General features: G+C 46.5%; 1 protein-coding gene across 1 annotated transcript in view; it reads left to right on the top strand.

Moving 5' to 3' along the window:
• cacna1g (calcium channel, voltage-dependent, T type, alpha 1G subunit) overlaps positions 1 to 13,392 on the top strand; it is a gene marked incomplete at its 5' end in the record, with an annotated part of 243,541 nt that overhangs the window by 167,329 nt on the left and 62,820 nt on the right. Inside the window, 3 exons of the mRNA XM_079492215.1 lie at positions 2,383 to 2,508; positions 3,211 to 3,300; positions 4,845 to 5,037. Coding sequence (XP_079348341.1) covers positions 2,383 to 2,508; positions 3,211 to 3,300; positions 4,845 to 5,037 — 409 coding nt within the window. The remainder of the gene's footprint in view (positions 1 to 2,382; positions 2,509 to 3,210; positions 3,301 to 4,844; positions 5,038 to 13,392) is intronic.

Here is a 13,392-nt window from a genome sequence, read left to right as displayed (position 1 = left end):
GGAGAAAGCGGACAGGCTTAAAAATGGGAATCCAGAAAAGCGTGACGACCCTGATGACTGACTGAGGCGGAAACTGTACCCTCATCTATCTGACCCAGCTGCAGTCTAATGACCAGTGACAATGACAAATGATATCCCATGATCCTTCACCTTCCTCACTGGGACGATGTCATGTGTATAGGCACACACCCGGAGAGAGTCAATGTAGTTATTTGTACAGTATACGTCGGACGAATATAGGCTATTCTATGCAGTTCTCTCATAAAATGATGACTTTTGCCCGGGACCCAAACTAGTAAAAAAAATAGCAGATCTACAAGCTCACAATGCGTCACTTTGCGTCGCATTGTGAGCTTGTAGATCGGCTATTTTCACTACTTCTTAAACATTTGTTTTATAATTCATGGAATTTGTTAGATTTTATTTTATTTTTTTGACAAAAAACGTTAATTAAAGGCCGATGTCCTCCGACCGCTGTTTCCACATGTCGGTCCGTTGGGTGTGTCGGATACGCGTGCATGCGCACCCACATAAAAATGTGTCCGCGACCCACCAATGGGTCCCGAACCTAGTTTTTTTGGGACCCAGTTTGGGACCCACTTACAGTATGGGGTTCTCGTAATAGTCCTTCAGCCCATGAAGGACCAATCTATACTAATGGGCTCTGTGTCCTTGGACGTCAGATATCACACACATGTGTGTGTGTGTCTCTGAATGACCCCCCCCCCCCCCCGGCGTCTAACAGATGTGTCGGGCTAATGGTCATACGGACAGCGTGCCTGGACAGCAATCGTTGGAAGCCGCCACTTGAGAATGGGCTTTTATATAGTGTTCACTCTTCTGTATAGTTAAACTATAACTGCTCCAAAATCTATTAAATCATCTGACATCTGTGTCCTTGGATGTCAGATGTCACACACGTGTGTGTGTCTCTGAATGACCCCCCCACCCGTCTAACAGATGTGTCGGGCTAATGGTCATACGGACAGCATGCCTGGACAGCAATCGTCGGAAGCCGCCACTTGAGAATGGGCTTTTATATAGTGTTCACTCTTCTGTATAGTTAAACTATAACTGCTCCAAAATCTATTAAATCATCCTCATGCCGGGCTTCTGCGATAAACTACCGTGAAACGCATGCAGGTCCCTCCCGGCTTCGCTTCCAGTGCAGTGTGACTATTACACACACTTATCTCCCAGAGATAATAGATAATAGAGTGAATCTAATCTAATTGTGCATTGCAGCGCGGATTTACGTTAAAGTGCGAGTCGCTGTGGAAGAAAGCTACTGCTATACATTTAAAGTTTTTTTTGTAGTGCACAGTATATGTTAATACAATATAGATAACGCATTTGTTCTCCCTGCCCTTCTATTGAGGAATTTAGCCCTTGTATTGTCTGACCATTACTCACTAGCTCTATATTATCTCAGTGGTGAAAATGTCAGCACTTTTCCCGCGGCGGACCAAGGTGTGAATCTTGGGTTTAGGACAATGAAAGTTACAGTGATTGATGTTTTACCTCGCGTTTACCTAGAATACTGTAACCCATTAAAACCGGGAAAGCAACTGTGTCATTTTAGATTTCTTTTGCGTTGGCTATTCCAAAAAAATAGCAGATGTACAATACAAGATATAGGCGTACCACACTATATACAGATATCTGCTGTTCAAAAATAGCAGATATACAAGCTCAAAGCTTGTACATCTGTTATTTATTTTATTTATTTAACATTTTTGAAAAATCTTGAAAGTGTGACTACTACCAATGTAGAATGCATTTGTAGAATCGGCCACAGGTCTTAACGGTCAATTAAGAGCATACTGTGGTACTGGCGGTGTGTTTCCTCCTCCGCGTCATCAGTGCCCATACCCGAGGCGGGGTTGGCGAAATGGCCTTTCTGTGCGGAGTTTGCATGTTCTCCCCATGTCCCCTAGGGTAGGTACCCCCACAAAAACATGCAGTAATCCTAGTCTCTAAACAAACTGCCTCCCCCTGGCCAGCCGGGGCGCCTGATGGAGGGGAAAGGAACTGGTTGGAATAACGTGTTCCTTCCACGCGCTACGTCCAACCAGGGAAACTCCCCCCTGTCACGTGTAAAGGAGCAACTTGGACACTCAGGCAGGAAGGAAGCATGAGTTCAAGTCCGTTGCTCTCCCCATGTCCCCAATATATGGGGACTAGGTTGGCGGAGGGTTAGATATTAGATCATTGGCACAGGGGTGAAAAAATGGGTTACAAAATCGAGGGATACAAATTTTAAGAAAAACTAAAAAAAGAGCATGCATACTGTAGCTGCTAAATGCCAATTGTGAATTGAAATTGTAAATTGAGTGCAGCTTTTAACTGGCTGGCTTTTGTTTGTGTTTTTTCTTCACCCAGCTGTTCAAGGGGAAGTTCTTTGTGTGTCAAGGAGAGGACGTCAGGAACATCACCAATAAGTCGGACTGCATGCGGGCCAACTACAAGTGGCACAGGCACAAGTACAACTTTGACAACCTGGGCCAGGTGAGACCGCAGGGCATCCACTCTGGACCCTTTTCCACCAAAATAACTTTGGTTCTAGAACTGGTTCCGTATCTAGATTGTTGGAACCTTGGTGCTTTCACTGAACCGGCGGCCATTTTCTGGTTCCTGTTCCGTTAAGGTTTCTGAACCAAGTCATTTTCAGTGGAAACACTCTGTCTGTCTGGACTGGTTCAATATTAGATGGGAATAAAGAACTGAACTGGTTCAATAACCTTGTTGGAAAGGGGCCTCGGTGTCTAAAATATATTATTTGACCATCTTTTGTATATCGTTATACATAATATTTTACCTAAATTGAAGCCCCAAGCCCCTCTATTTTAGCTCTTTTCTTTAAGATTTAAGATGAAAGTGGTATATTGGAGTATTGAAAATAGCTTTTACTAAATAATTGATTGATTGTTTGAATACTTTATTAGACAGAAATGTCAGACATTTATCCCATAAAGTTTCCATTGTATTCAATTAATCAACATGGTCATTAGATGCACTGGAACACACACCGGTACTTTACCTTCTTCCCCTTCTCCTGAAAAGTCAGTTTTGGACATACAAAACACACACACAAAATGAACACAAACTTTTGTGGAGAAAGTCAGAAGTTGTTGAGGATTAACGTTCGTTACATACCTGTGCTGGTTTTGACCATGTTGCGTCTCTCCTCTCTCCTATTCCCCACGTCAGGCCTTGATGTCTCTCTTTGTACTGGCCTCCAAGGACGGATGGGTGGACATTATGTATGACGGACTGGACTCAGTAGGCGTTGACCAGCAGGTAAGCATGTGTCTCGTACTGTACGTACAGGGCACAGTTGTTACCACAAACACAGACACACACGTGCATTACATTTTGACCTAAGCTATCATGTTTTAGCTATTGAAGAATTCAAGTCAAGTAAGAATGTATTACTGTTTAGACCAAGTAACTAATTCAACAGGTCAAATAACTACTTGAGTAACATTAAAGGTAGGGTATAATATTTTTAGTTAAAGCAAAATAGAAAGTGGGTTTCCAATTTCAGCCAATCAGGAGAGAGTAGCCATTTATCATTAAATGTTATAGTGTTCCAGTTCCAAATTCTGCTCATTTCCGTGTCATCACTTCCTGTTTCCCTTGTTGATCCTGTATGTGAGAGTTACCTCTCTGATTGGATGAAATTGGTAGACGGCAGAACGCCGATGTTCTGTCCTAATTTCTGACTTAACACTTTGACGGCTTTATAATATATATGACATATACCAAGGCTGCCGGGATTGTTTAATTACCTTTGGACTAGTATACGCTGAAGTATTTGCGCCTTTGATCCATGAAAATCCGTTTGAAAACACTCCAATGATAGTAACACTCTGTCTGTCTCTGTCCTCTCCAGTCCAATGATAGTAACACTCTGTCTGTCTCTGTCCTCTCCAGGACAATGATAGTAACACTCTGTCTGTCTCTGTCCTCTCCAGGACAATGATAGTAACACTCTGTCTGTCTCTGTCCTCTCCAGGACAATGATAGTAACACTCTGTCTGTCTCTGTCCTCTCCAGGACAATGATAGTAACACTCTGTCTGTCTCTGTCCTCTCCAGGACAATGATAGTAACACTCTGTCTGTCTCTGTCCTCTCCAGGACAATGATAGTAACACTCTGTCTGTCTCTGTCCTCTCCAGGACAATGATAGTAACACTCTGTCTGTCTCTGTCCTCTCCAGTCCAATGATATTAGTAACACTCTGTCTGTCTCTGTCCTCTCCAGGACAATGATAGTAACACTCTGTCTGTCTCTGTCCTCTCCAGTCCAATGATATTAGTAACACTCTGTCTGTCTCTGTCCTCTCCAGGACAATGATAGTAACACTCTGTCTGTCTCTGTCCTCTCCAGCCCAATGATAGTAACACTCTGTCTGTCTCTGTCCTCTCCAGGACAATGATAGTAACACTCTGTCTGTCTCTGTCCTCTCCAGGACAATGATAGTAACACTCTGTCTGTCTCTGTCCTCTCCACTCCAATGATAGTAACACTCTGTCTGTCTCTGTCCTCTCCAGGACAATGATAGTAACACTCTGTCTGTCTCTGTCCTCTCCAGGACAATGATAGTAACACTCTGTCTGTCTCTGTCCTCTCCAGGACAATGATAGTAACACTCTGTCTGTCTCTGTCCTCTCCAGGACAATGATAGTAACACTCTGTCTGTCTCTGTCCTCTCCAGGACAATGATAGTAACACTCTGTCTGTCTCTGTCCTCTCCAGCCCAATGATAGTAACACTCTGTCTGTCTCTGTCCTCTCCAGGACAATGATAGTAACACTCTGTCTGTCTCTGTCCTCTCCAGCCGCAGATGAACTACAACCCGTGGATGCTGCTCTACTTCATCTCCTTCCTGCTGATCGTGTCGTTCTTCGTGCTCAACATGTTTGTGGGCGTGGTGGTGGAGAACTTCCACAAGTGCCGGCGCTCGCAGGAGGCCGAGGAGGCCAAGATCCGCGAGGAGAAGCGGCTGAAGCGCATGGAGAAAAAGAGACGGAGTAAGGAGAAGGAGCTTGCTGGTCGGTAGTCTTTCCACATCTTTCTGAGTCCTGCTTGATTTGAGCCTGTTTATCTTTAAGTTGGTTTGGCCTTTTTGGAGGAACGCACACCCCCCTTTGAGCGGCGCTACAGTAGACCCCCCCCCCCCTCCCCCTCCCGAGACGCTATACGCCTTGAGTACACCTCCCCTCCCTCCTCTCCGATCGACCCTCTCCCTCCCTTCGTGTAGACGCCCCTGCGGCGGTCACCCGTCCTGGCACCGAACGAAGCGAGGACAGACGACCGCTGGCGGTTATTATAGGCTTTTAGAATCCCCCCCCCCCCCCCCCCCCCCACTCCCCCCCCCCCCCCTCCCCCCTCCCTCGGTCTCCCCCTCCCTTGTGCGTCGCCCTGCCTGGCCTGTGTAGTAGGCAGCAGCAGCTCGCGCTCGCTTGGGGCACGGCCCGATTGGGAGCATGCCCGCCCGGTGTTGGGGGGCGACGGGGGGCTTGCATGGTAGTGGTGTTAGTGTGCATACGGAGCTATATAGCTAGAGGAGGAGGGGTTTGAGGAGGGCGAGATTATTTTTATTTGAAAAAAAAACAACACACAAAAAACCCCTGATGCTTGGGTCGAACTCCGCGTGTAGATCGCCCCGCCCGCGGCCCTTCTCCTCTTCTGCATGCTGTTCGGTAGTACAAGACCGGAGGTCTGGTTTCTATTATTTGATTCCACTGCTCTCCTATACTATACACCCCAAATATAGAAGCATTGCCCAATTCTTGCATTGGAATTTTTTGGGGACTTTTTTTCCTCCATCTACTTTTTTTTTTTTTTTCCAAAGGCAATCTTGTGCCTTTGTAAAATGTTCCCTATAGGAGCAGTGGATGTTATGTCGGCCGCGCTCACTGTATAGCAGATAATAAGGCTTTTGATGATTTCCTGCTGTGTATACGTTAAAATCTTGGGAACAGCGGGAAATGTGTGTATGTTCATCTCTTGAGAAATACAGATGGACGTGGATCTTCTTCTTTTTCTTTTTTTCTTCCTTTTTTTCCCCCAGGAGGCGTTGTGCCAGGGGGGTATTTGACCCTACAGAGCAACTGCCACACCCAAACTCTCTCTCACACACACACACACACACACACACACACACACACACACACACACACACACACACACACACACACCCATGCACACGCACACGTACACACCCACGCACACGTACACGCACACGCATACCACATGGTTTTACGAAAACATCACAGGTACACTTGCTTACCTTTTTTCCCCCCGAGCGCACACGAGCCCTTCCATAATCACGAGTTGATTTCACCCGTTTCCTTTTAATTTTTTTATTTGCTACAATTTTTTTGGTAGAAAAGTTTGTCTTAGTTTTTTTTATTTCCAAGCTTGATATTTTTCTGTTGCTCGGAAACCATATTTCCTTTTTTTTTAATATATATATTTTGACTAAATGGCTATTCAGATTGAGGACCCAAAAGATGGAAGCCGTAGTGAGAAAAGGCAAGTGTGAAAAAGAGCAAAATGGAAGGTTACATTTTCTCTCTCTTTTTCTTTTTCACTCAAAAGGTTAGTGGTTCTCAAATTGGGGTGCAGGGGACCCTACCAAACGGACCCTTATACGGGTCTGTAACTCTGAGTACGCTCTCAGAGTTATGGGGGTCCTTGAAACACGGGCCCATTTTGGTTCCATTCGTACGCTCTCAGAGTTACGGGGTTCCAAGTTTGAGAACAAACTACCCTATTAGGTGCTCCAAGTTTTGGTCGTTTAAGAGTGAAGGGTTGTTGTGTTGTTGTCGGAGAGACCTCTGGTTTTTAAGAATCCCCCCAGACTTGAATGGAGGATGAAAGTGAACAGCGTTAATCAAGACGACTGGACTCAGAATCTCATGGAAAGACAACAGAGCTCTTATACCCACGCCAGCTTATCTCTCATCGCTTCCTTCTGGCCTTACTCCATCGCTATTTCCCTGTTGCTCTCTCTCTCTCTCTCTCTCTCTCTCATTCTCATTTTCTCTCTCTCATTCTCATTCTCATTTTCTCTCTCTCTCTCTCTCTCTCTCTCTCTCTCTCATTCTCATTTTCTCTCTCTCATTCTCATTCTCATTTTCTCTCTCTCTCTCTCTCTCTCTCTCTCTTAACAATACCCAAAATCTCGCCCACTCGCCCACTCACACTCGATCACTCCAGCATGGCAGTGTTATGGTGAAATTGGTGACCTACTGGAATATGTGACCATCTTGTTGACTTCACACAACTTACATGGAGCTGGTCTTTAAATATGTGGCCTAAATACCGCTATAGGTTGAACTCATAACTAATAAACAAACTGCAACGATTTACATTCGGACGCTGACATTATGTGATGTCTACACGATTGTCACATATTCCAGGTCACTCATTTCACCGTAACACCACCATGCTCGAGTGGCCGAGCTTTTGGGTATTGGAATTTGGCTTATTCTCTCATCGCTGGCCTTATTACTCCATCGCTATTTTGCTGTCGCTTGCTCTCTCTCTCTCTCTCTCTCGCTCTCTCTCTCTCTCTCTCTCTCTCTCTCTCTCTCTCTCTCTCTCTCTCTCTCTCTCTCTCTCACACACACACTAATATCCCCACATCCATCCATCTTCTCTTCCTCTTTTGCTGCTGCTGCTTCTCTCTTATATACTAACCCGGTCTCGTCCCCCTCTATAGATATTATGGTTCCTGGGCTGAGTTCACGGTTTTCAGAAGGCACTCTAAAAGGTACTGAAGTTCACATCCGCATGTTGTCTCACGTTGTCACGTGTGTGTCAAACAAACCACCCACCCTCGCCACCACCACCACCACCACCCCGCCATTGGTGGCCGATAGGGGGGTTCCCCAAAAAAAAGCTTCAACGTTGTTCACGAGAGGTATGGGTACCCATCCCGTGTTGACTCGCCCTCCCTGCCTCTTTCTCATCCGACCTCAGTCAGTCTGCTCAGTCTGGACATGCTGTTATGCTCCTTCTTCACCATGTTTCTTTTTGTTTTGTTTTAACCCCTCCCCCCCCTGTCGTCGCTCACTGTATCGTGACTCCTTATTGTCCTTATTGTCACAGTTTCTCTCCACGCACAAAAAGAAAAAGGTTCATCTACTGTCTGCTGTCCACAGCTGGCTCCTGCCTGCACCATCACCCACGTTGGAGTGGACTCGGTCCAGTGAAGTGGGTGCGTGTGTTTGGTTCTGACGTACTAACAGAACGACATGCATGAGTCCAACACCCCAAAACCCAACCCTATAACCCTTAACCTCACAGGAAGCCACGTGTTTTAACCTGCCATGCATTTCAGGAGCCACGGGTGAGTTTTCACCCAGCCACGGGTTACGCCGGGGCTCCACCGGACGCGTTACGTTAAAAAAACGAACCGGGGCAATTTTAATGCACAACGCGGGCAGTGGAGCCACCCTTCATTGATTAAAAAGGGAACATTCCCTGACGGTGACGGAGACGCGACGCTGACACGCCCGGTGGAGCCCCGGTGTTAGTTGTAACCGGCCACGCACGTGGGACTCGGGAGCGGTGGTGTTGTCGGACTAATGCCTGTCGGACCGTTAGTATAATGTCTAACCAACGTATGCACCCCCCCAGTGAAGTTGTACGTACGTGTATTCGTGTGGTTGCCGAGCATCGGAACTATAGCCGATCTACAAGCATCAGAGACAGGGACATAGAGAGAGAATGGGACAGGGGAGGAGTAGAGAATGTCTGCCAACCATTTTTTCCAAGGCATACCAGGTCAAATGTTGTTTTGTTTTCCGAGGAAGCCAATGGTTTCCGTTCATTTCAGTGCAATATGAAAGTCATTGCTTGAGACAGGTAATCCAATACACTATTAGCCTACTATTGATTATTTATTTTGTCAAATTGTTTGTCATTGTGATGAGTGTGTGTTGTGCGTGCGTGCGTGCGTGCGTGCGTGCGTGCGTGCGTGCATTGCAAAGCACATATGGATTTGAAAAGTCTAGACGAAAACGGTCCTGATGTTGATTCATTATTTATTTCTTGAGTTCGGTTTTAATGAACACAGAGAAAATAACACGAACAATCTATAAATACAGCCATTCATGGGGTAATGGTTTGCTGCTATATATACAGCATGGCTGAATTAAAAGCTGTGAATAGACATTTATACATTTATACTGTACTGACACTGGTCTGGCCCTTTACCTTTTTTTTGGGGAGTTGCACCACTCAGTTCACACGGGTGTGATTTTTCCATTACTGCTATAGTTTGATCTTCCACTCTGTTGTCCTCTGTGCTCCTCTCCCTCTTCTCTCTGTGCTCCTCTTCTCTCTGTGCTCCTCTTCTCTCTGTGCTCCTCTTCTCTCTGTGCTCCTCTTCCCCTTCTCTCTGTGCTCCTCTTCCCCTTCTCTCTGTGCTCCCCTTCTCTCTGTGCTCCTCTTCTCTCTGTGCTCCTCTTCTCTCTGTGCTCCTCTTCCTCTTCTCTCTGTGCTCCTCCTCTCCCTCTTCTCTCTGTGCTCCTCTCTCTCTTCTCTCTGTGCTCCTCTCTCTCTTCTCTCTGTGCTCCTCTTCTCTCTGTGCTCCTCTCTCTCTTCTCTCTGTGCTCCTCTTCTCTCTGTGCTCCTCTTCCTCTTCTCTCTGTGCTCCTCTTCTCTCTGTGCTCCTCTTCTCTCTGTGCTCCTCTTCTCTCTGTGCTCCTCTCCCTCTTCTCTCTGTGCTCCTCTCCCTCTTCTCTCTGTGCTCCTCTCCCTCTTCTCTCTGTGCTCCTCTCCCTCTTCTCTCTGTGCTCCTCTTCTCTCTGTGCTCCTCTTCTCTCTGTGCTCCTCTCTTTCTTCTCTCTGTGCTCCTGTCTCTCTTCTCTCTGTGCTCCTCTCTCTCTTCTCTCTGTGCTCCTCTCCCTCTTCTCTCTGTGCTCCTCCCTCTTCTCTCTGTGCTCCTCTCCTCTCTGTGCTCCTCTCCCTCTTCTCTCTGTGCTTCTCTTCTCTCTGTGCTCCTCTTCTCTCTGTGCTCCTCTTCTCTCTGTGCTCCTCTTCTCTCTGTGCTCCTCTCTCTCTTCTCTCTGTTCTCCTCTTCTCTCTGTGCTCCTCTTCTCTCTGTGCTCCTCTCCCTCTTCTCTCTGTGCTCCTCTCCCTCTTCTCTCTGTGCTCCTCTCCCTCTTCTCTCTGTGCTCCTCTCCCTCTCCTCTCTGTGCTCCTCTCCCTCTTCTCTCTGTGCTCCTCTTCTCTCTGTGCTCCTCTCTCTCTTCTCTCTGTGCTCCTCTCTCTCTTCTCTCTGTGCTCCTCTCCCTCTCCTCTCTGTGCTCCTCTCCCTCTTCTCTCTGTGCTCCTCTCCCTCTCCTCTCTGTGCTCCTCTCCCTCTTCTCTCTGTGCTCCTCTCCCTCTTCTCTCTGTGCTCCTCTTCCTCTTCTCTCTGTGCTCCTCTTCCTCTTCTCTCTGTGCTCCTCTCCCTCTTCTCTCTGTGCTCCTCTCTCTCTTCTCTCTGTGCTCCTCTTCTCTCTGTGCTCCTCTCTCTCTTCTCTCTGTGCTCCTCTTCTCTCTGTGCTCCTCTTCTCTCTGTGCTCCTCTCTCTCTTCTCTCTGTGCTCCTCTTCTCTCTGTGCTCCTCTTCTCTCTGTGCTCCTCTCCCTCTTCTCTCTGTGCTCCTCTCTCTCTTCTCTCTGTGCTCCTCTCCCTCTTCTCTCTGTGCTCCTCTTCTCTCTGTGCTCCTCTCCCTCTTCTCTCTGTGCTCCTCTCCCTCTTCTCTCTGCCGCTGTCAGTCGTACGCGTGATAAGAGACGACGGTGGATCGATGCAGCGCGGTCAGGGTGCATTGTGCTCCTCGTGGTGGTGTTGTCTCAGTGGAACGCAAACACACAGCGCAGTCCTCGAGACTTTGACTTACAAATGGATCATTTAACTTCGCTGTGTACAGTATACCTAACAATGCACCATTAATGCTTCATTCATCAAGGAAGCTAGAAGCAGCTTCTTGCTTCTATAGCTCCCTGCATGTTATCTCTATGCATACCAGCGTTTTAGTTTTGAAGCTTGGAATTAATAGCTTCTTTTTTTTTGCGTGCTTTTTTTTTCCGGCTTCTGACGGTGTGAACGCGGCTTAACATTTCAAACAAAGGCTGTTCCGGATATTACGACGCACGTTAGAAGCTATAGGCCGTTTATGAAGTCTATTTTCAGCCATGCGAGGCCAAACTATACTTAAGTTATCATAAGAAATTACACAGTTTCGTGGGCACCCGGCCTCCTTTTATATTCCAAATGGCTTGTTTCGTCAATGATAGAGGGCTTTAATTAGTTTGTTCGGTGGCGGGGAGGTAGCTTGTTTATTAGACGCGCCCCGACGCCCATGGCTTGCAGCAATAACGGCAGATTCTCCACAACGAGGAAGGAGTTTGTTATTGTTATTGAGACACAAGCGGTTAAACAGTGACCACAGAACAAGACGGTGGAGCTGACAGGACTAGCAGTGATAAATACAGTACACTGGCAGAGCTGCAGTAGCCTGTCCTATCCTGGATGATTGGTCCTGGACCAACACAATCCTTTGTGTTACATAATACTTGTCCAGGACTCACTGCTGGTTTAGGCTATAATATATCTCTGCTGTCGGGGAGAAACCACCTAACTCCAAAATGTTACTTTTTCATCCAGCTCAAGTGGAGTTAGGAGGTTTTCGCTGAAGAACTTTTTAATACTTTCCATTTGTTCAATATCTTTTTTAACCAACACACAGACCTCAATCCTCAAAAATGGCGTTGGGTGGTTTCTTCCGGACAGCAACGGCATATTGTTGAGGGCTGAAAACCTTGTGTCTCCAAATTCCACCTTTTTCAATACAATATTTTATTGAGGTGTTGTGTTTGATACTTTTTTATTAAATATATTTGAGGGCCTTTATTTATAGTAGTACACACAGTGGAGATTGCCAGGAAACAGAGAGAGAGAGAGAGAGACGGGGAGTGACATAATGCCACAAAGGTTGTCAGGATTGGGATTTGAACCCGCAATAACACGCTGTCCGGGTGCATTATAGCCTATGCGGTATGTGCCTGGACCGCTAGGCCAGCAGGAAGCTCATCTACAAGCTCACAATGCATTGCAAGGCTACGGGGTTGTGACCTTGTCGATCGGCGTTTTGCAAGAGTTGTATATTAAGCAACCACAAATCCATAGACCACTCAATATGCTACACAAGCACTTCAATTTGGATGGCAGGTTGAACGGGGTTAAGTCTCTCTGGGTTTTTTATAAATATTTAAGTATTAACAAGAGCTTGTGACTAAATAATAAACTATGTTTGGATCCATTTGGAACTCTGGTTCTTTTCCAAGTTTTGGACATGCAGAAGTGTTCTGCCTACCAGGGCTCTGCCTACAGCGACAACAGGGCTCTTTGTAAGCATAGTCAACGGACACACAACAAGCAACACATGGCCACCACCTGCAAACATTATTTATGATTATGATGAATGATAATAGTTAGGCTTGGCACTGTTAATATGCTGTAGTTAAGGCTTGATTTAATTGAAGAATTTCTTAACCGCGAGTAATCGATTAGCGGTTAACAATTTTTTTTGCAAAGTAGGAATATATTCGTACCCCCCAGCTATGGGACGTTATCAGCCAGGTACGAACATGTTTGTACCCCCCCGTATACTCCATATATGAAGTGGTTGAGCCCGTAAGCAGCTTTTAACATTGGTATGGTTGCTATGCAACGCCTCCGTCACCACCAGCTATGGGATCTTTACAACTCCTCTGCATTTACCTCGGTTACAAGCAGGATTTTTCGAAGCTCCTTAACTCGGAAACTACGATCGCTGTCCTTGGTGGTCATCCATCCTTCCATCCAAAGTCATGGATGTCATTTGTGACTTTGTCTCGCATCGCTCCCGACATGTAAACGTTTCTGGCGAGAGGTAAACGGTGTGCGCTAATGCTAATGATAGCCTAACCTCACAGTGATAGCGTGCAGGGGGCTACAGCGGGGATGAAAATATAAATGTGTTTGATTCGATCTAGTGGAAGGGCTACTCACATTTGCTTTGGATGGCTATCTGTTGTTAGCCCTGGGACTGGGAGGTCGGGGTTTGATCCCCGTCATACCAAAGACGAAGAAAATGGGACCCGGTGCCTCCCTGCTTGGCGCTCAGCATCAAGAGTCTCTGCCACATATAGTGTCATGTCCTAGGGGTGTACTTGTATATCAAGCTGTCTCACGCTATACAGAAACAGGAGATAGGCTCCTGTGCCCTATGGGCCCCATGGCTCGGCAAGGCTTATACCTTATATTATGCGCTGGGTGAGCACAACTCCATACAAGCAAATTGGCAGGGATTTCCGGTTACCTCTCCGGATATAAATATAT

Source organism: Electrona antarctica (assembly GCF_951216825.1).
Source record: "Electrona antarctica genome assembly, chromosome: 22".
In the NCBI taxonomy this organism is placed as follows: Eukaryota; Metazoa; Chordata; class Actinopteri; order Myctophiformes; family Myctophidae; genus Electrona; species Electrona antarctica.
This window is presented reverse-complemented; position numbering and strand designations above follow the sequence as displayed.